General features: G+C 47.2%; 1 protein-coding gene across 1 annotated transcript in view; it reads right to left on the reverse strand.

Annotated features, from left to right (window-relative positions):
* IRF2 (interferon regulatory factor 2) overlaps window positions 1–15,076 on the reverse strand; it is an 86,987-nt gene that overhangs the window by 8,849 nt on the left and 63,062 nt on the right. The window contains 2 exon segments of the mRNA XM_007466517.1: window positions 2,119–2,242; window positions 13,129–13,246. Of these exon segments, the coding sequence (XP_007466579.1) occupies window positions 2,119–2,242; window positions 13,129–13,246 (242 nt within the window).

Here is a 15,076-nt window from a genome sequence, read left to right on the forward strand (position 1 = left end):
TTTTTGCGGTACGCGGGCTTCTCACTGTTGTGGCCTCTCCCGTTGCGGAGCACAGGCTACGGACGCGCAGGCTCAGCGGCCATGGCTCACGGGCCCAGCCGCTCCGCGGCATGTGTGATCTTCCCGGACCGGGGCACGAACCCGTGTCCCCTGCATCGGCAGGCGGACTCTCAACCACTGCGCCACCAGGGAAGCCCCCAATACCTAAATTTTAAAGAGAGAATAATGACAGTACCCAGGCTGATGGGGTTATTCTCATGATAATTAAATAAGCCAATCGATTTCAAGCACTTAGCACAGTATCCTGGGTACAACAAACACGCAACAAATAGTAATTATTACAAGGACTGGCAGATATGCACTAAATTTTAAAGAGAGAATAATGACAGTACCCAGGCTGATGGGGTTATTCTCATGATAATTAAATAAGCCAATCGATTTCAAGCACTTAGCACAGTATCCTGGGTACAACAAACACGCAACAAATAGTAATTATTACAAGGACTGGCAGATATGCAAGAGGGACTGGCACACGCAGGAGTTCAAAATATGTTTCATGAATAAATAACTGATGACAAGCTTATCCTGTCTGACAAGATTATAGGCTTCTTGTAGCCAAGGTTTGTTCTCACTTTCCTTTTATGTTCCCAGCACGAAAGAAAGTCAGGACCTTGAGGACATTCTGCGAAGTGAAATAAGCCAGTCACAAACGAACTAATACTGTAGGATTCCACTTATACGAGGTACCTAGAGTAGCCAAATTTAGAGAGACAGAAAGTAAAAGGGGGTTGGCCAAGGGGCTGGGGGGAGGGGGAGGGGGAGTTATTGTATAATGGGCACAGAGTTTCAGTTGTGCGAGATGAGAAAGTTCTGGAGACGGAGGGTGGTGCTAGTTGCACAATGATGTTAAGTCACTTAATGCTGCTGCAATGTGCACCGAAAAATGGCTAAAAGTGGTAAATGTTATGCTGTGGATATTTTACCACAATTGAAAAAAATAAGTTAAAATGAAAGAAAGTTGGGGTTCGGGAAATATGAGGTTAATTTAGGGGCGGATAATTCACAAACAACTTGTCATTTGAATCAACCTAATTCTAACGCTGACTCTGTGCCGCTCACTGGGGTGGCGTCCTGACTGAAGGACACACTATTTGGCAACACATAAAGGACACTGGGAAGAATTCCTGAACTATTTATTAGAGCGACTCTGGTTACCCATGATAGGGCCTCTGCTTTTTATTTGTAATATCTGCAAGCAATAACCCTGACTCAGAACTTACATTTCAGAATTGTAACTGAGTCACCAAAAGTTAAGTGGAGACCATGAGAAGGAGTGTATAAGGTGATGTAATGTTGGTGGGAAAAAGGAGCCGCCACTTTATCCTGTAAGGATGGAAGAACCCACTGAACCCGGTGCTAACCCTGTGACTGTCGGGGCCAATTCCTGCCATTCTGTGGCCATTCCTTGGGGAATCTGCAGTGGGCTCAGTCCCTGGCCCAGCTAGAAGCTGTATGAATTTGAAAAAGAAGAGGAAAATACGTGGAAGTGACAAGTAAACTTGGTGAACGACAGAATGGAACTTGGGGTCTGAAGGTTTAGCTTGAGTCCTGACCCAAACACTTACCGGCCGTGTGGCCTGGAGGAATCCCTTCTATCCCAACGAAGGAACCGGAAGAGGTGATCCCTAAGGTCCTATCCAGCTGGGTCAAACTCAGATTCCATCAAAAACATCCTTCTGAATTTCTGATAACTTGCACAAATAAAATGGACTCAGATGAACTACTTGCCCAGAGAAATGTTCTTATTCGTTAGTCACGCGTGAACATGTTACGGGAGATCAAGTGAAATGCTGTGACTGGGTCTTCGAATTGAGAACAAAAATATCCAAGAAGATGTTGGTTGAGGACATTAAAGCAAGACTAGTTCCAGACAGAATAATCCTTAGGACACAGGAGAGGTTCTCTGCTATGTTGGTGAAACCAGTGAGTGACCCTAGACTAAAGGACCGCCCTCCCTGGTTCCTTGCTCAGTTCCAGAGTTTCCGACACCGCCCCCCCCCCCCTCCAGCCTTCCCTGCCCCCTTCAAACCCAAGTCATGGGGAAGGGCTCCCTAGAGCTCGCTCATGCTGACCGCCTGTTCATCACTCTCAGTGGTGACTTCCACAACTTGGCAGATGTCTGGTGGATTAGTGACAATCTCTTGATCCTCAATGTTGCTGTCCAGATGTGACTGTCCTACGACTTCAAAGAAAAGACAGCCATCATGCACCAACATCACCTGCCTTCACAATCCTAGCACACACTCTCGAGAAAGGAAACCTCCCCCCAGAGGCCAAGAGTCAGATTCCTGGTCACCAAATGTCATCTGCCATGAAATAAGAACAAGCCTTAGCTTTGGGTTAATGTCCCTGGAGAAGCAACTTGCCAATAACCTGGCTCGCCAGGGCTATTTCCAGTGTGCCTGCCAATGGTGCTTACGCGTGGCAACATCCCAAACTCAACCTGGCCACAGCCAAGGGTGCAGGACGAGAGCTGCATCCAGACCTAGCCCCAGGGCCAGAGAGATAAACAGTGCTTCGAACCTGACCCATTTCTGTTCTCTGCTCTCGCTCTAAAGGAAGCTGCTGTGCTAGTTTCTGGGTCCTGGGGTCCAGAGAGACATCATCAAACCTTAATAATGAGGGAAGGGGCTTCCCTGGTGGCACAGTGGTTGAGAGGCCGCCTGCTGATGCAGGGGACACGGGTTTGTGCCCCGGTCCGGGAAGATCCCACATGCCGCGGAGCGGCTGGGCCCGTGAGCCATGGCCGCTGAGCCTGCGCGTCCGTAGCCTGTGCTCCGCAACGGGAGAGGCCAAAACAGTGAGAGGCCCGCGTACCGCAAAAAAAAAAAAATAATAATAATGAGGGAGGACCATGCCTCTGAAATCATGACTCAACATTTTTTAAATTAAACTTTTCAGTCTGAGATCATGTGCAGTTGTAAGAAATAATACACAGATCCCGTGTGCCCTTTACATGTGCAAAACTATCATACAGTATCAGGATATTGACATTTGACAATCGATGCATTTTGTTCAGATTTCCTCCGTTTCACTTGTACTCCTTCGTGTGTGTGTGTGTGTGTGTGTGTGTGTGTGTGTACTTAGCTCTGTGCAATTTCATCACATATGCGGTTTCACGTACCCACCTCTGCAGTCAAAACACCAAACAGTCTCATCATCACAAGCATCTTCTGTAACTGTATCCACCTTCCTTCAGCCTCCTCCCCTTGTCTCTAACCCCTGACAACCACTCATCTGTTTCCCATTTCTATAATTTTTGTCATTTCAAGGATGCTTCATAAATGGACTCACACAGTAACCTTTTGAGATGGGCTGTTTTCACTCAGCACAATTCCCTGGAGATTCATCCAAGTTTTTGTGTGTATCAGTAGGAATTGTAGGTTCCTTCAATTGGAGGAACCCAATTCAATTCACCCACTGAAGGAATTGTAGGTTCCTTTCCATTCTTTGGCTATCACGAATAAGGCTGCTATGAACATTCATGCACAGGTTTTATCTGAACGTAAGTTTCCATTTCTCTGGGACAAATGCCCAAGAGTGCAATTGCTGGATCACATGGTAATTATATGTTTAGTTTTACAAGAAACTGCTAATATTACGTTCTACCGGCAATGTATGGACAAGCTAATTTATGCACATTTAGCCAGCTTTTGGTGTTGTCACTACTTTTTGACTTTAGTCATTCTGATAGATGTGTGGTGATACCTCATCGCGGTTTTAATTTGAACGCCCCTAATGCCCTGTCTTACTTTCAAACAGAGCTGACCTTATACTTCTGTTGACAATTGATTGGATGGACTATCCCTGAAAACTGGCACCCATAAACAAATGGGACCAACAATGTTTTCCCAAGGGCCTCTCTCAAAGCACTTTGCCCTCAATGTTTTACTCATGCCTGTATAAGTTATTTTTAACATTTCAACACATGAGAATGACAGGGAAAGCATCATTATCCTGTTAGAAATGAAGAGTGTCAGGTACAGAGTACAGTAGCTCATCCAAAGTCACACAGCGTGGATTATGGGCTGTGCTCTACGCCCCCCGCCACCTGTAAAATGTTCAGATTAGGCGGGAAGGTGGCCACATTCCAGTCTCCTTGAGAAGTTAGCATCATGGGCCACTTCCTGTTTCCACTGCTCAAAGTATAATATTTTGATTACTCAAGTATTTCTGTTTGTGCGTGGGTTTCTGTTTTAATTGCTTGAAGGGGGGTGATGAAGTGACTAGCATTAAGGTAGGGAGAACATTACCTGATTTCTACTCAGGTAAGGTTTTAGAAGGCAGTGAGAATTCATGGATTTTCTAGCAAAGAAAAGAAAAGCACCAACGAAGCTGGGAAAGGAGATTTGGGGATGTGATAAAAGACTCCACAAAGCCACAGCACACAGAATGGAAGGGAAACTGGATGCCGTGTGGGTTTTCCTGGAGGGGATAAAATTAAAGAAAAGGAAGGCAGGCTAAATATGGCAGGCAGACTCCCAAATTCTTATTTTATCCTTTGGACTATACTACTTGAGCCTGAGAGCATCAATTATGCAGCTCACCAGACACAGACTGAGCGCTGACACTGACCTCTCTCAAGTTTCTTCTGCCTCCTCTCCCAAGTAAAATAAGACGGCAGGAAAACAAGATGGGTCCTGTCCTTTCCCAAATTGGTGGGTGGAGATAGAAACCAAACAGGATGTGTGTGTGTGTGTGTGTGTGTGTGTGTTTGATGAGGGGGTGGATAAAACTGATACCTTACATACTAAGAAAATTAAGATCTTTGATTTGATTTAAATCAAGGCCCCTTTAACTTCCGATCCCCCAAAATTCATTTCTCCCTTGCACTGTCGTTCCTGGGAGTATAAACTATGGCAGCCATTCAAGCATCTTCCTAATTATGTCCCTTTGTTCTGACCAGGAATTCTCTCCCTCAGTGTTTTCCCCCATAAGTCCCAACTCAGCCATTCAACTAACAGAGATTTCCTGAGCATCCTCTTTGTACAAGGCACTGTTGTCAGGTAGGAAGGGTAGACGAAGTGTAATCTAGTCCAGGATCTGGTTTGTAAGAAGTCCAGTAGGGCTGGAGGCCAGCACACAATGATCCAGAGAATAAACTGAGGACAGTAGTGAAAAGGAAAAGCGGGGAGGGTGGAGGGCCCGTGATGAAAGTTCAGGAAGTGGGATATTTTTTTTTTCCAGTTCCAGGAAATCAAAGGCTTCGGTGAGGCGGAAGCACGGTGGGCGGAAGGGGAGGGTGAGTGGCAGGCAGGAGTCAGATGCCTCTGCTTTCGGGGGGCCTTTTCCTGACCCCCCAGAACAGACTGCTCTCTCTTTCCTGAGGGCCCCTCGCTTGCTGTCCCCATGGCTTGGCCAAAACGACAGCACGACACGACCTTGTGATGTGCCTTCACTTTCGGCCTCGCGTGCCCAGTTAATGCAGGGTCCCTTTATTTAACTCTTTATTTGTACGTGTTGTCTCCCAGCCACACTGTGGCTCCCGAGAGAGATGAGACCCTGCATTAGAACTTTTTGTCTCAAGTCACAGCACACGTTCACAGCTTGTACCGGAGAGCAGCTCAGTGAATCTTTGCTGAGGAAAGAGATGAATAAACAGAGCAAGGCTCCCAGACTGCCGCCAGAGGCCTGCAGGAGTTCAGGACCACTTGTGAATACCAAATGGAACGACGAACGTTTTCTAGAAAATTTCAAGATTCCTGGCAAGCGGGCTTTTTAAAACCTAGGTGAAGGGATAAAGACACAGTAGGCCATAGCTGCCAGGGGCTGGAAGGAGGGAGAGGAAACATTTGGGGGTGAGGAAAATGTCCTATGTCTTAAATGTAGTGGTAGTCACACAACTGAGGATGTCTGTCAAAAATCATAGACCTGCACACCTAAAGGGGGTTAGTTTTACGGTATTTCACTTAACATACATGCCTTAAGACAAAAAGTAGATGAGCATCTCTATTCAAATTTTAAGTGTATCCCGAATGCTGGTGACCAGGATAGAAAAATAAGTTTTAGTTTTCTGGGCTACATCTGGATACCCAGTTAATATTACATGATCTCTAAGGCCAGACACGGCCCTAGGAGTATGTGGCTTTGTGCCTGGGACAGGGATGGCCGCTGCTCTCCATTCTGAACACGACTGAGGGCACTTTAGAAACTTCTGAACTCGTAAGTCGCAAGTCCAAGAGAGAAGCTGGGAAATCCCAACATGTGAGATGCTCTCTGGAAGGGCTTTACGCACCAGCCCTAATCCATCTCTCTCTCTTTATCCATCTATGGAGATAGATGAGAGCTGATTTCCCCTGAACCACCAAACTGTGCCCTAAGGGACAACACAGACTGTGCCACTGACTCCTCACAAATGAAAAGTCACAAGAATAGCAAGCTTAGCAAACTGCTACAGCACGTAAGGTCAGAAGTGGGAGGCCTCTAGGTGCTAGAGTACCATGACTGATAACCCATAATAACAAAACCTAGCATTTCCTGGGCCCTGAACTTTGTCTTTCCCACCTTGACCTATCACCTGCCAGACCTCACAACTCCACGGGGAAGACACAGTTATCACCCCATTTTAGCCAGGAGGAAAAGCATCGCGGAGAGTTAAATAACGAAGAGTTCAATGACGAACTCAAGGTCAGACAGCCGGGAAGTGGCAGCCTCAGGAGGCAGATTCGGCTTTCCCTCTCAACAGCACCGTCTCCCTGAAAGAAAGAATTAAGGAAGTTCAAACTGAGTTTCCCTGGGCTTTCTAAGCCCCTCTTAGGATAAAACCTTTCAAATCTCACCTTAATAAGGCTCTGGGCTCACAACCAATAGTGAAATTGCTTTTCAACAGTTCTATATCGGGTGCCAAGGAAATTCCTGAACGGTTAGGGAACTAGAAATCCACTAAGCTTCTCCAGATTATGAAGGTCAGCGCATCAGGAAGCGTCCCCCGCAGGCATGTAATTTTATCTGGACCTCGGTGCTGAGACTTACAACAATATTATTCATGGCTGGTTACTGATGAACCGGTTTGATTCCTTAAAAGGTCATTCTTACCTTATTAACAATTGTTGACAACGCAGGGCTCCACCTGCGAAAGTACTTGCCCCCAAGCCTCAGAGAAAGCTCTTAAAAGTAGACTATTAGGAACCGGAAAGTTCTGTGAAGGTGGGTTGGTCCTATCACTTTGCAGCTGCAAAAAGCTGAAACCCAGGGAGGTTGGGTAAATTGCCAAGGTCACTTAGGCAGCTGCGGGGTCAAGATAAAAGCCTATAAAAGCCAGCCATCTGCATGCTGCCGTGGAGAGAAATTTCTTCTCGCCCTGATCTGAAACTTCGAGAATTTAAACTGTGAATACCAGCCCTGATGCCGCAGCACAGACGGAGGCAATGTCTCTTAATCAAATATATTTTAATATGATTTGATAATATCGCAATCATAGTATTAATTTTACCACCTTCTAACCACACAGTGAGTTTTCTGTTACACCCATTTGGTCCTCACAACAATCCTCTGAGGTAGGTGGGATCTGTTTTATCATTTCCACTGTATTTAATTCTTTTTTAAAGATTTTGTTTTGATGTGGACCATTTTCAAAGTCTTTAATGAATTTGTTACCACACTGCTTCTGCTCTACGCCTTGGTCCCTTGGCCGCGAGGCATGCGGGATCCTAGCTCCCTGATCAGGGACTGAAACTGCGCGCCCTGCATTGGAAGGCGAAGTCTCAACCACTGGACCGCCAGGGAAGTCCCCTCGTTTCCACTTTAGATAACGAGGAAATTGAGTCTCAAAGAGGTGAGGGAGTTTGCCTAGGATCACGTGATAAATAAAAACCTGCAGGGCTACCCTGGTGGCGCAGTGGTTGGGAGTCCACCTGCCGATGCAGAGGACACGAGTTCGTGCCCAGGTCCGGGAAGATCCCACATGCCGCGGAGCGGCTGCGCCCGTGGGCTACGGTCGCTGAGCCTGCGCGTCCGGAGCCTGTGCTCTGCCGCGGGAGAGGCCGCAACAGTGAGAGGCCCGCGTACCGCAAAAAGAAAAAATAAATAAATAAATAAAACCCTGCAGAACTAGGTCTAGAACCCCAGTCTTTTAACTTCTAATCTGGTGCTCTTTTTGTTTTCTTTTTTTAAATAAACTCTGGCCATGATTCACTTTAGGCATCCAAGGGCGACGGTGGGAGACACAAGTCTCTACGGGGTTAGTACTTTCAGAGAAGGGGCCAGACTGCCTCAACAGTGACAGGTTGACGTGGATGCAGGGTGTGGTGCACAGCATCACATGCTGCTCTGCTATAAAGGGGGGCAAATAATATGTTGTAGTAAAAACTCAGTTGAGTTCATCACCGTGTCTCAAGGGTCAATGGTCTGGCAGCAGAAACCTGACTAAGACCTCATGGGTTGGCAGCATACCCTTCCCGATGGACCCGCCTAATGCCCCTTCCTTACTCTGCTGGGTTGACAGAGCTATAGCGTCCACCCCACAGTAACAAAACCCACAACCCAAACCTCTCTTTCTCGCTGGATAGGCACATGGAAGTCCAACTGTTCAGAGTAATTCGACTTCAAAAACAAGTATAAAAGAGGTGGACAGGGGCCAGGTCACCAGGACACTGGGGACATGTGGGTCTTTGTCCTGGGGGGTTGGGGACAATGGTGACATGGTAAGACTGGCATTTTTAAACAAATGACTGTGTCTGGAGAAGGGGCAGCATGGAAGCAGAGATGAGGTAAGCAGGAAGGTGACTGGGAGTCGCGTCTGAAATAGAAAGAAGGGGACGGATTTGAGGAATAGGACGGGGGAAGACAGGATTCGATAGTTAATTATAAATAAGGTGGAGGTGTCAAGGCGGAAAAATATATACAGCCTCGTAAAAAGTTGGCAGCTTTCTTGGGTAAATAAAAACCCCTTAAAGGTTGAAAAAACCTCCACGTCCACTGCCCAGGGTTGCCGATGCACATGGTGACCGAGGGTACATCCCATGCAGCCTCACCTCTGTGACCTTGGCTTTTCCAAGGTCCAGTTCACCGAAGAAAAACAAGATGTATTATCGGTTGTGTCTGGGTTTACTGTGAGATCTGGGTTCACACCTCACACGGACTCTCCTATTGCTAAGAGTTTTCTAGGGGTCCTGAGAAAACTGGATGCCTTGTCGCTGGCCCCCACTCCTGAGGGATGAACCAGCATGGAAAGGCTTTACTCGCTTCTTCTCAAGAGGGGTGCCTTCCATCTAAACAACCACCCCAAATCTACTTTTTATCTTGTAGATGGAATTTTTCATATCTTAAGCACCAGATAAAATGGCAGAAAACAAAAGCAAACAAACAAAACAGGGAACAAAGTATCTGGAAGAGTTGAAGACAGTACCATCCTCAAGTCATTATGAATTCTGGTACTAGAGGCTCTGCCAGGCTTGAGTTATGACCGTGAGGCCCTGGGGGCACCCTAAGTTTGGTCTCTTAGTTGTAAATCTGTTTTGCTCCTTTTTTTTTTTTTTTTTAATTTTTTTGTTGTTGTTCTGCTCCTGTCGATATTCAAGTTTCTAAGCTTGGCTGAAAAAAAGCTACTCAAGGTTTACTTTAGATAAAGTTGGTCAAATTTGGAAGTAACTACCAGAAAAAGGTACATCCTAGAAGGTGCATTTTGGGCCACCAAAATCGACAGAATTCCAATTACATTATTTCCTAATTGTCTATGTCTAGTCACCTAAGGCCAGCTTGATTTACTGCAATCTTTGCTTTCTTGAAGGGTGGGGTTACCTTTTATCAAGAAACACAATGGGGTTATGAAGCCCCGCGTAGGCCAGGGAGAAAGAATGTCCGCACCTGCTAACTTCTCACACTGGCCTGGAGGTGATTTCAATACTGCTCAGCAGAGGCCCTGCTGACCTGGGCAAGAGGCCAGCAGGGTATTATCAGAACAATCCAACATGTTGCTGGCTTCTTCCGCTTCCTAAAAACAGAAGTTGCCGCACACACAAAATAATTCAATGTGAAAGAAAAGTAAAAATAAAAATGAGTCTTTTTCTCCCTCCCCTTAAAGGGATAGCAGGGAAGATCTTTGGAGGTGCTGACCTGTGCATTTAAACAGGAGGGAGAGATGAAACGTGAAAAGACCTGGTTTAAGCAGTGAGATGCTGCCCTCCTGCTTGGAGTGCACAGCCTGCTAAATCTGGACGTACATTCAGCTGTTCTGGACAAGAAGGCAAGACCAGGACACTGCCCACTGACCATGGGCGTGTGCACACTCGTGCATGTGTGTGTGTGTGTGTGTGTGTGTGTGTGTGTGTTTTCCTGCCATGATTTGCCGCAGAAATAAAAGTAAAACACAGCAGCAATCCAGCAGGAGTTCATCTGTCAGGGTAACAGGACATTTCGTGCTTTACACCCTTACTGGATTCACTTACCAAACAGCACCCCTCCTCCAGAATAAAAATGTACTGGGTGGCTGGCCTCCAAGGGATCAAGATATTGATTTTCAATCTATTTCCCTAGTGACAGAGCCTACTGACAACGAGAAAAATGCTCTCATAGTAAGGACTCGTTTCAGCTCCCATTTTTCATCTTATAAACATGGGCTTATAAGAGTAGAATGAAAACATCTTGAGGTTTTCATCTTGGTGCCTGGATACAAAACTGGCCGGAACTCTGGGTTTAGAGACAAATGAATGGAAAGCAAGAAATGGTTTCGTTTTTAAATAAAGCACTTTTTAAAAAGTAAAGAGAGCCCGAAAGAGAATCTCTCAAGTGCCACAGTGGCCTTGGAATCAGAACCCCTGTGCTTCTCATCTCGGTCCACACATCGCAGAGGCTGGGATGGCTAATTACTGGTCACTTGGGAGAGTGCAGACAAAGCTCTGCGAAGGGTTTAAAATCCGAGCTAGCGCTACTGTTAGCAATAATCACAAATTACCCACTCCTTTAAAATACTTGCATGGATCCACTTCATCTATCATTACATACCTTCACAAGGGTCACTGACTAATTAGAAAGAGATATTCAAACTCATTTTACTGCCATCCATTATGATTTTATTGTTAGGAAGAGAATCATTTAATCCAGTAGGTGATTTTCTAACCAGACCTGGCCTTTGTCTTTGCCCCAGGATAATGACTCATTAAATTAGTACCAACACCATGTAGCACCAATCATACCATAAGGGCAATGAATAATCGACCTGGCAGAGAATTTACATACTGAAGGCTCAACCAAAATGTTAAAAAAAAAAAAAAAAAAGTAAAGAAAACTGGTCCAATTCTGGCTTTTGTCTGGCAGTTTATCTGAGGCTGAATTCACCTCCTTAATGGAGGGCAGCTCCAAAAGCCAACCAGCTGCCTCGAAATAAGCTGAATCTTAAGAAAGCGTGCCTGGGAGATTGGCAAATATCTTCCTTTTTAAAAAGGGCTCAGTGGGCAGAGGCTTTCTGAGGACGGCCTGCCGAGGAAGGGATGATAAAAACCCAGGTGCCGGGGAAGCAGCTCTCAGCCCTGGAAAAAAGGGCCCAGGAGGGGGGAGAGCTGGGCTTCCGGTCAGGCAAGTGGCCTCACTCCAGAGGGGAAGTGAGAAAGGTACTCACTCGCTGAGAGTCTGCTCGGCTCAAAATGACTGTAGGGCCATCTGCCTCTATGCAAAAGTGCCCCATTCAGACGTGAGCCCTGCGAGGAAGCCATGGCCATCCCGACATGAGATACAGCACGTGCTGAGTCTCAACCCAGGCTTCATTCTTTCTTCACACTGCACGCTGCTGGAGACCTCAACGTGCAAGGGAGACCCTGCACGTGTGATTCTGCTTCCAAACTCCAAAGCCCAGGGGAAGGAGAGGCGGCTGCGGCCTCCTGTCCCTACTCAGCTGAGAACCCACAAATGAAGGTCCTAGGATATGAGGCCTGCTCTTGGAACGGGATTTTTCCTGTTCTTACCAGCATCAGAAGCCCTAATTGTTTACAAAATGGAACAAAATGTAATGAACCAAAGGTATTGAGGGCAAAGAAACCGAGGTTCTGGATTCCAGGGCTGGAGTCAGAATACAAGGTCAAGCCTGGGCCTCTTCCACTCTTGCAGAGAGTCCCTACCATCCGTGCTTGGCAGCATCCCAGCGGGACTTTATTGAGATATAATTCACACTTGTCACCCAAAAAAAGCCTGCCTAAAAGCCTCCAGGGGTGGTGTTTCCATGGTGTGTGTATGGAAAACATTTGGGCACTTTACTATCTGCTACACTTCCATTTTTTAAAACTTAAAAAAAAAAAAGAAGACAAAAAAACCCACACCCTCCAGCAGTGTGGGGGTAAAACCCAACCTCCTTCCCAGGGTCTTCGAAGGTCCCCATAAGCCCGCCCCGCCTCCCTTCTGACGGCCCTCACGCACCCTCCCCCCCACCGCCGAGCACCGGCCTTCCCTCTAGTCCTCCAAGCGTGTTCCCGCATCGGGACCCACACTGCAGGTCCTCACCCACTGGCGCCATCTCATCTCTCCACTCTTTTCCTCTGGCACATTTGTAACGCTGTTGTTACGTGCAGATTTTATTTGTTTATTATGTGTCTTCTTCCATGAAACTAGGGATTGGGCCCGCCTTGCTCCCCAACCTATTTCTGGCTCACAGTGCTACGTCTGGTATACAGGAGGCACTCGACACTCTTTGTGGGATCACAGGGTGCCCTCTGGCCACGTGCCTCTGTTTCCCCATCTGTGAGATGAGCACCACCTCTGTGGCAGGCCCATCATGGACCAGATGCTGAGAGGACTCATGGGGACAGTCTCCCCCCACCTTGTTCCCAAGTTAAAGAAATAACACTTTTGTCCACGTGACCAATTATTGAAAGATTGAGAACCGCTAATCCTTAGCCGCTGGGGGGGAACATCCCCATCTCATCTGCCTATTTTTTTGAGGCGGATCTGCCCCAGTTCCTTTACCTGATCTTCAAAGGCCTTTGTTCTTCAGCCCTGAAATCTGGGGGCCTGAACTTGCATTTTGAGATGGTTCCAAGACCTCCTCCCGCTGGCTATGTTATTTCAAGTCACGTTTTACAAATTCTCGACCCCAGGGAGCTACTCGTGCGTATAAAGAAATGAGATGTCAAAACAGTTTACCTATGATGTTCACCGTACTATCCACTTCATTTTTTATAGCTGAAGTCAGGGCCGCACACTCAGGAGAAAGATCACTTACTCCATTACTAAGCCCCAAAGATGACTCAACTGGTTCTTGCTAGGAAGAAGAAAAGAAAAAAGAATTGAGAACACTTCCTTTTCCCTCCCTGCGCTCAGCTTAAACTCTACCCTCCGTCCACTTTCTTTGATGCCAAGGTCACGTTCGTTCGTCTCCCAAACGCATTCCCTACGTGTTTTAAATCAGCCTGGAGCTTAAGAAGCACATTTCTGCGTAGAGTGTCTCGCCAAGGGTGCCTTTCTTTCCTTTTCCTTGGAGGAGACGGTATCCGTGCACCTGGCTTGCCCTCCTGAAATGCTTACCCCTGCGCAAGGTAGCCCTGGGGTTAAGCGGAGCTGTGTTACTGCCTAGGAAAAGCACCCTGCTGCTGAGATCCCAACTCATCCTTCTCTGAGGGAGGGGTGCGTGTAGGACTCAGCTCCTAGCTTTCTCTCTAAGGGAGGAACCTTGCCACGTCCTTTATAACTTCGGAGGAAAAGCTCTGCCCCAACTATCAGCCCAAGGACGAAATCCAGAGGACGTGGTGGATGAATTCTTCTTGGATAGGGTTTGCTCTGGATTCTGGCCACTTGAGCATCCTGCCCCAGGGTTGGGGGGCAGGTGGCCAGTCACACGGGCCAGACTCATAGCCAAAGCCTCCGCCACCCCGTGGAGTCCAGTGAAACAGCCCACACCCATGGCTCCACAGGCATGCCTTCCGAATGCCCACGCAGCCCAAGAGGCTACACATTCATATTAACGAAACTAGGAGAACGAACTCCTCTTCCTGAGCTTGGCTCTCAATTCTGCTTTATTCAAGTGCACCAGAGCCCTCCAACCTCTGAACGCGCCAACGGCTCTGGGAGAGCCAGCGCTGGAGTACAGACTGACTTTCAGCGTTTGGATGAGAGAGCTCCTCCTCAAGGCGAGGTTACACTGGCGTCTACGACAGCAACAGAATCAGACAAAAAAAGCCACACGTGACAACTCCTGGGGAGACCAAACTGGAGAGGAGGGTGGAGGGGTGGAAAGAATAGAAGACAGGAGCAGAAGATCATGTGAGGTGGATATGACTGTGCTTTGAAAAATTTAGAGTGGATGCTGCAAGGCATGCAGGGTGTTCTTATCAATCTATGTGCTGCTTGGAACCAATGATGAACACCCCCCCAACAAATCTTAGGGAAGGAGGGGGAAATTACCCCCTCCCTCCCAATCCCACCTGGCAAATTCCCGCCATGATAACCACGGCTTCAAAGACATCACCTCACTGTATAGCTCAGTTCTCAGAAAAATAAACAAACAAAAATCACACATGGCAGGGTTGACCAGATGTACCAAAGGTTGAATCCAGGAAGGGCCCAGGACAGCCCCACTGGGCAGAATGTTTATCCCTTTCTCCTGCAGCATCTCTTTGACAAATTCCAAAGAGTTTATGCTTTCTGGGAAGAAACTCCCTTGCCTGTGACTTGAGTCACCACTTCTCTCTTCCTTTAGAGGCAAACTCCTGACTGTGCACCTGCCATCCCAGCATCACCTCCTCACTGCACAACCATGAAGCCTGCAGTCTGGCTGCCACTCCACTTGTGGAATCAAACTCCCAGCTCCTGGGGTAGGGGTGGTGAGACAGCCTGGCTTTGGAGTCGCATGAGCCTGGGGTCCAAGTCTTCCTCTAGTTATAGGACTTTAGCCTCTTTAGTGGTCTCTTAGGATGCTGCGGACAGCTGTAAACTGAGGACAGTAATAGGACCCACGTCATAGGGGTAATGGGAAGATTAAATGAGATAAATATGCACCTGGCACCTATTATTAAATAAGCACTCGCTATTATCTACGGTCACCAATAAAACTCTACTATCCCCAATCCAGTGACCTTTGCGCAAGTCTCTTTCC

This window comes from Lipotes vexillifer, unplaced genomic scaffold, assembly GCF_000442215.2.
Source record: "Lipotes vexillifer unplaced genomic scaffold, Lipotes_vexillifer_v1.1 scaffold951, whole genome shotgun sequence".
Lineage (NCBI taxonomy): Eukaryota > Metazoa > Chordata > Mammalia > Artiodactyla > Lipotidae > Lipotes > Lipotes vexillifer.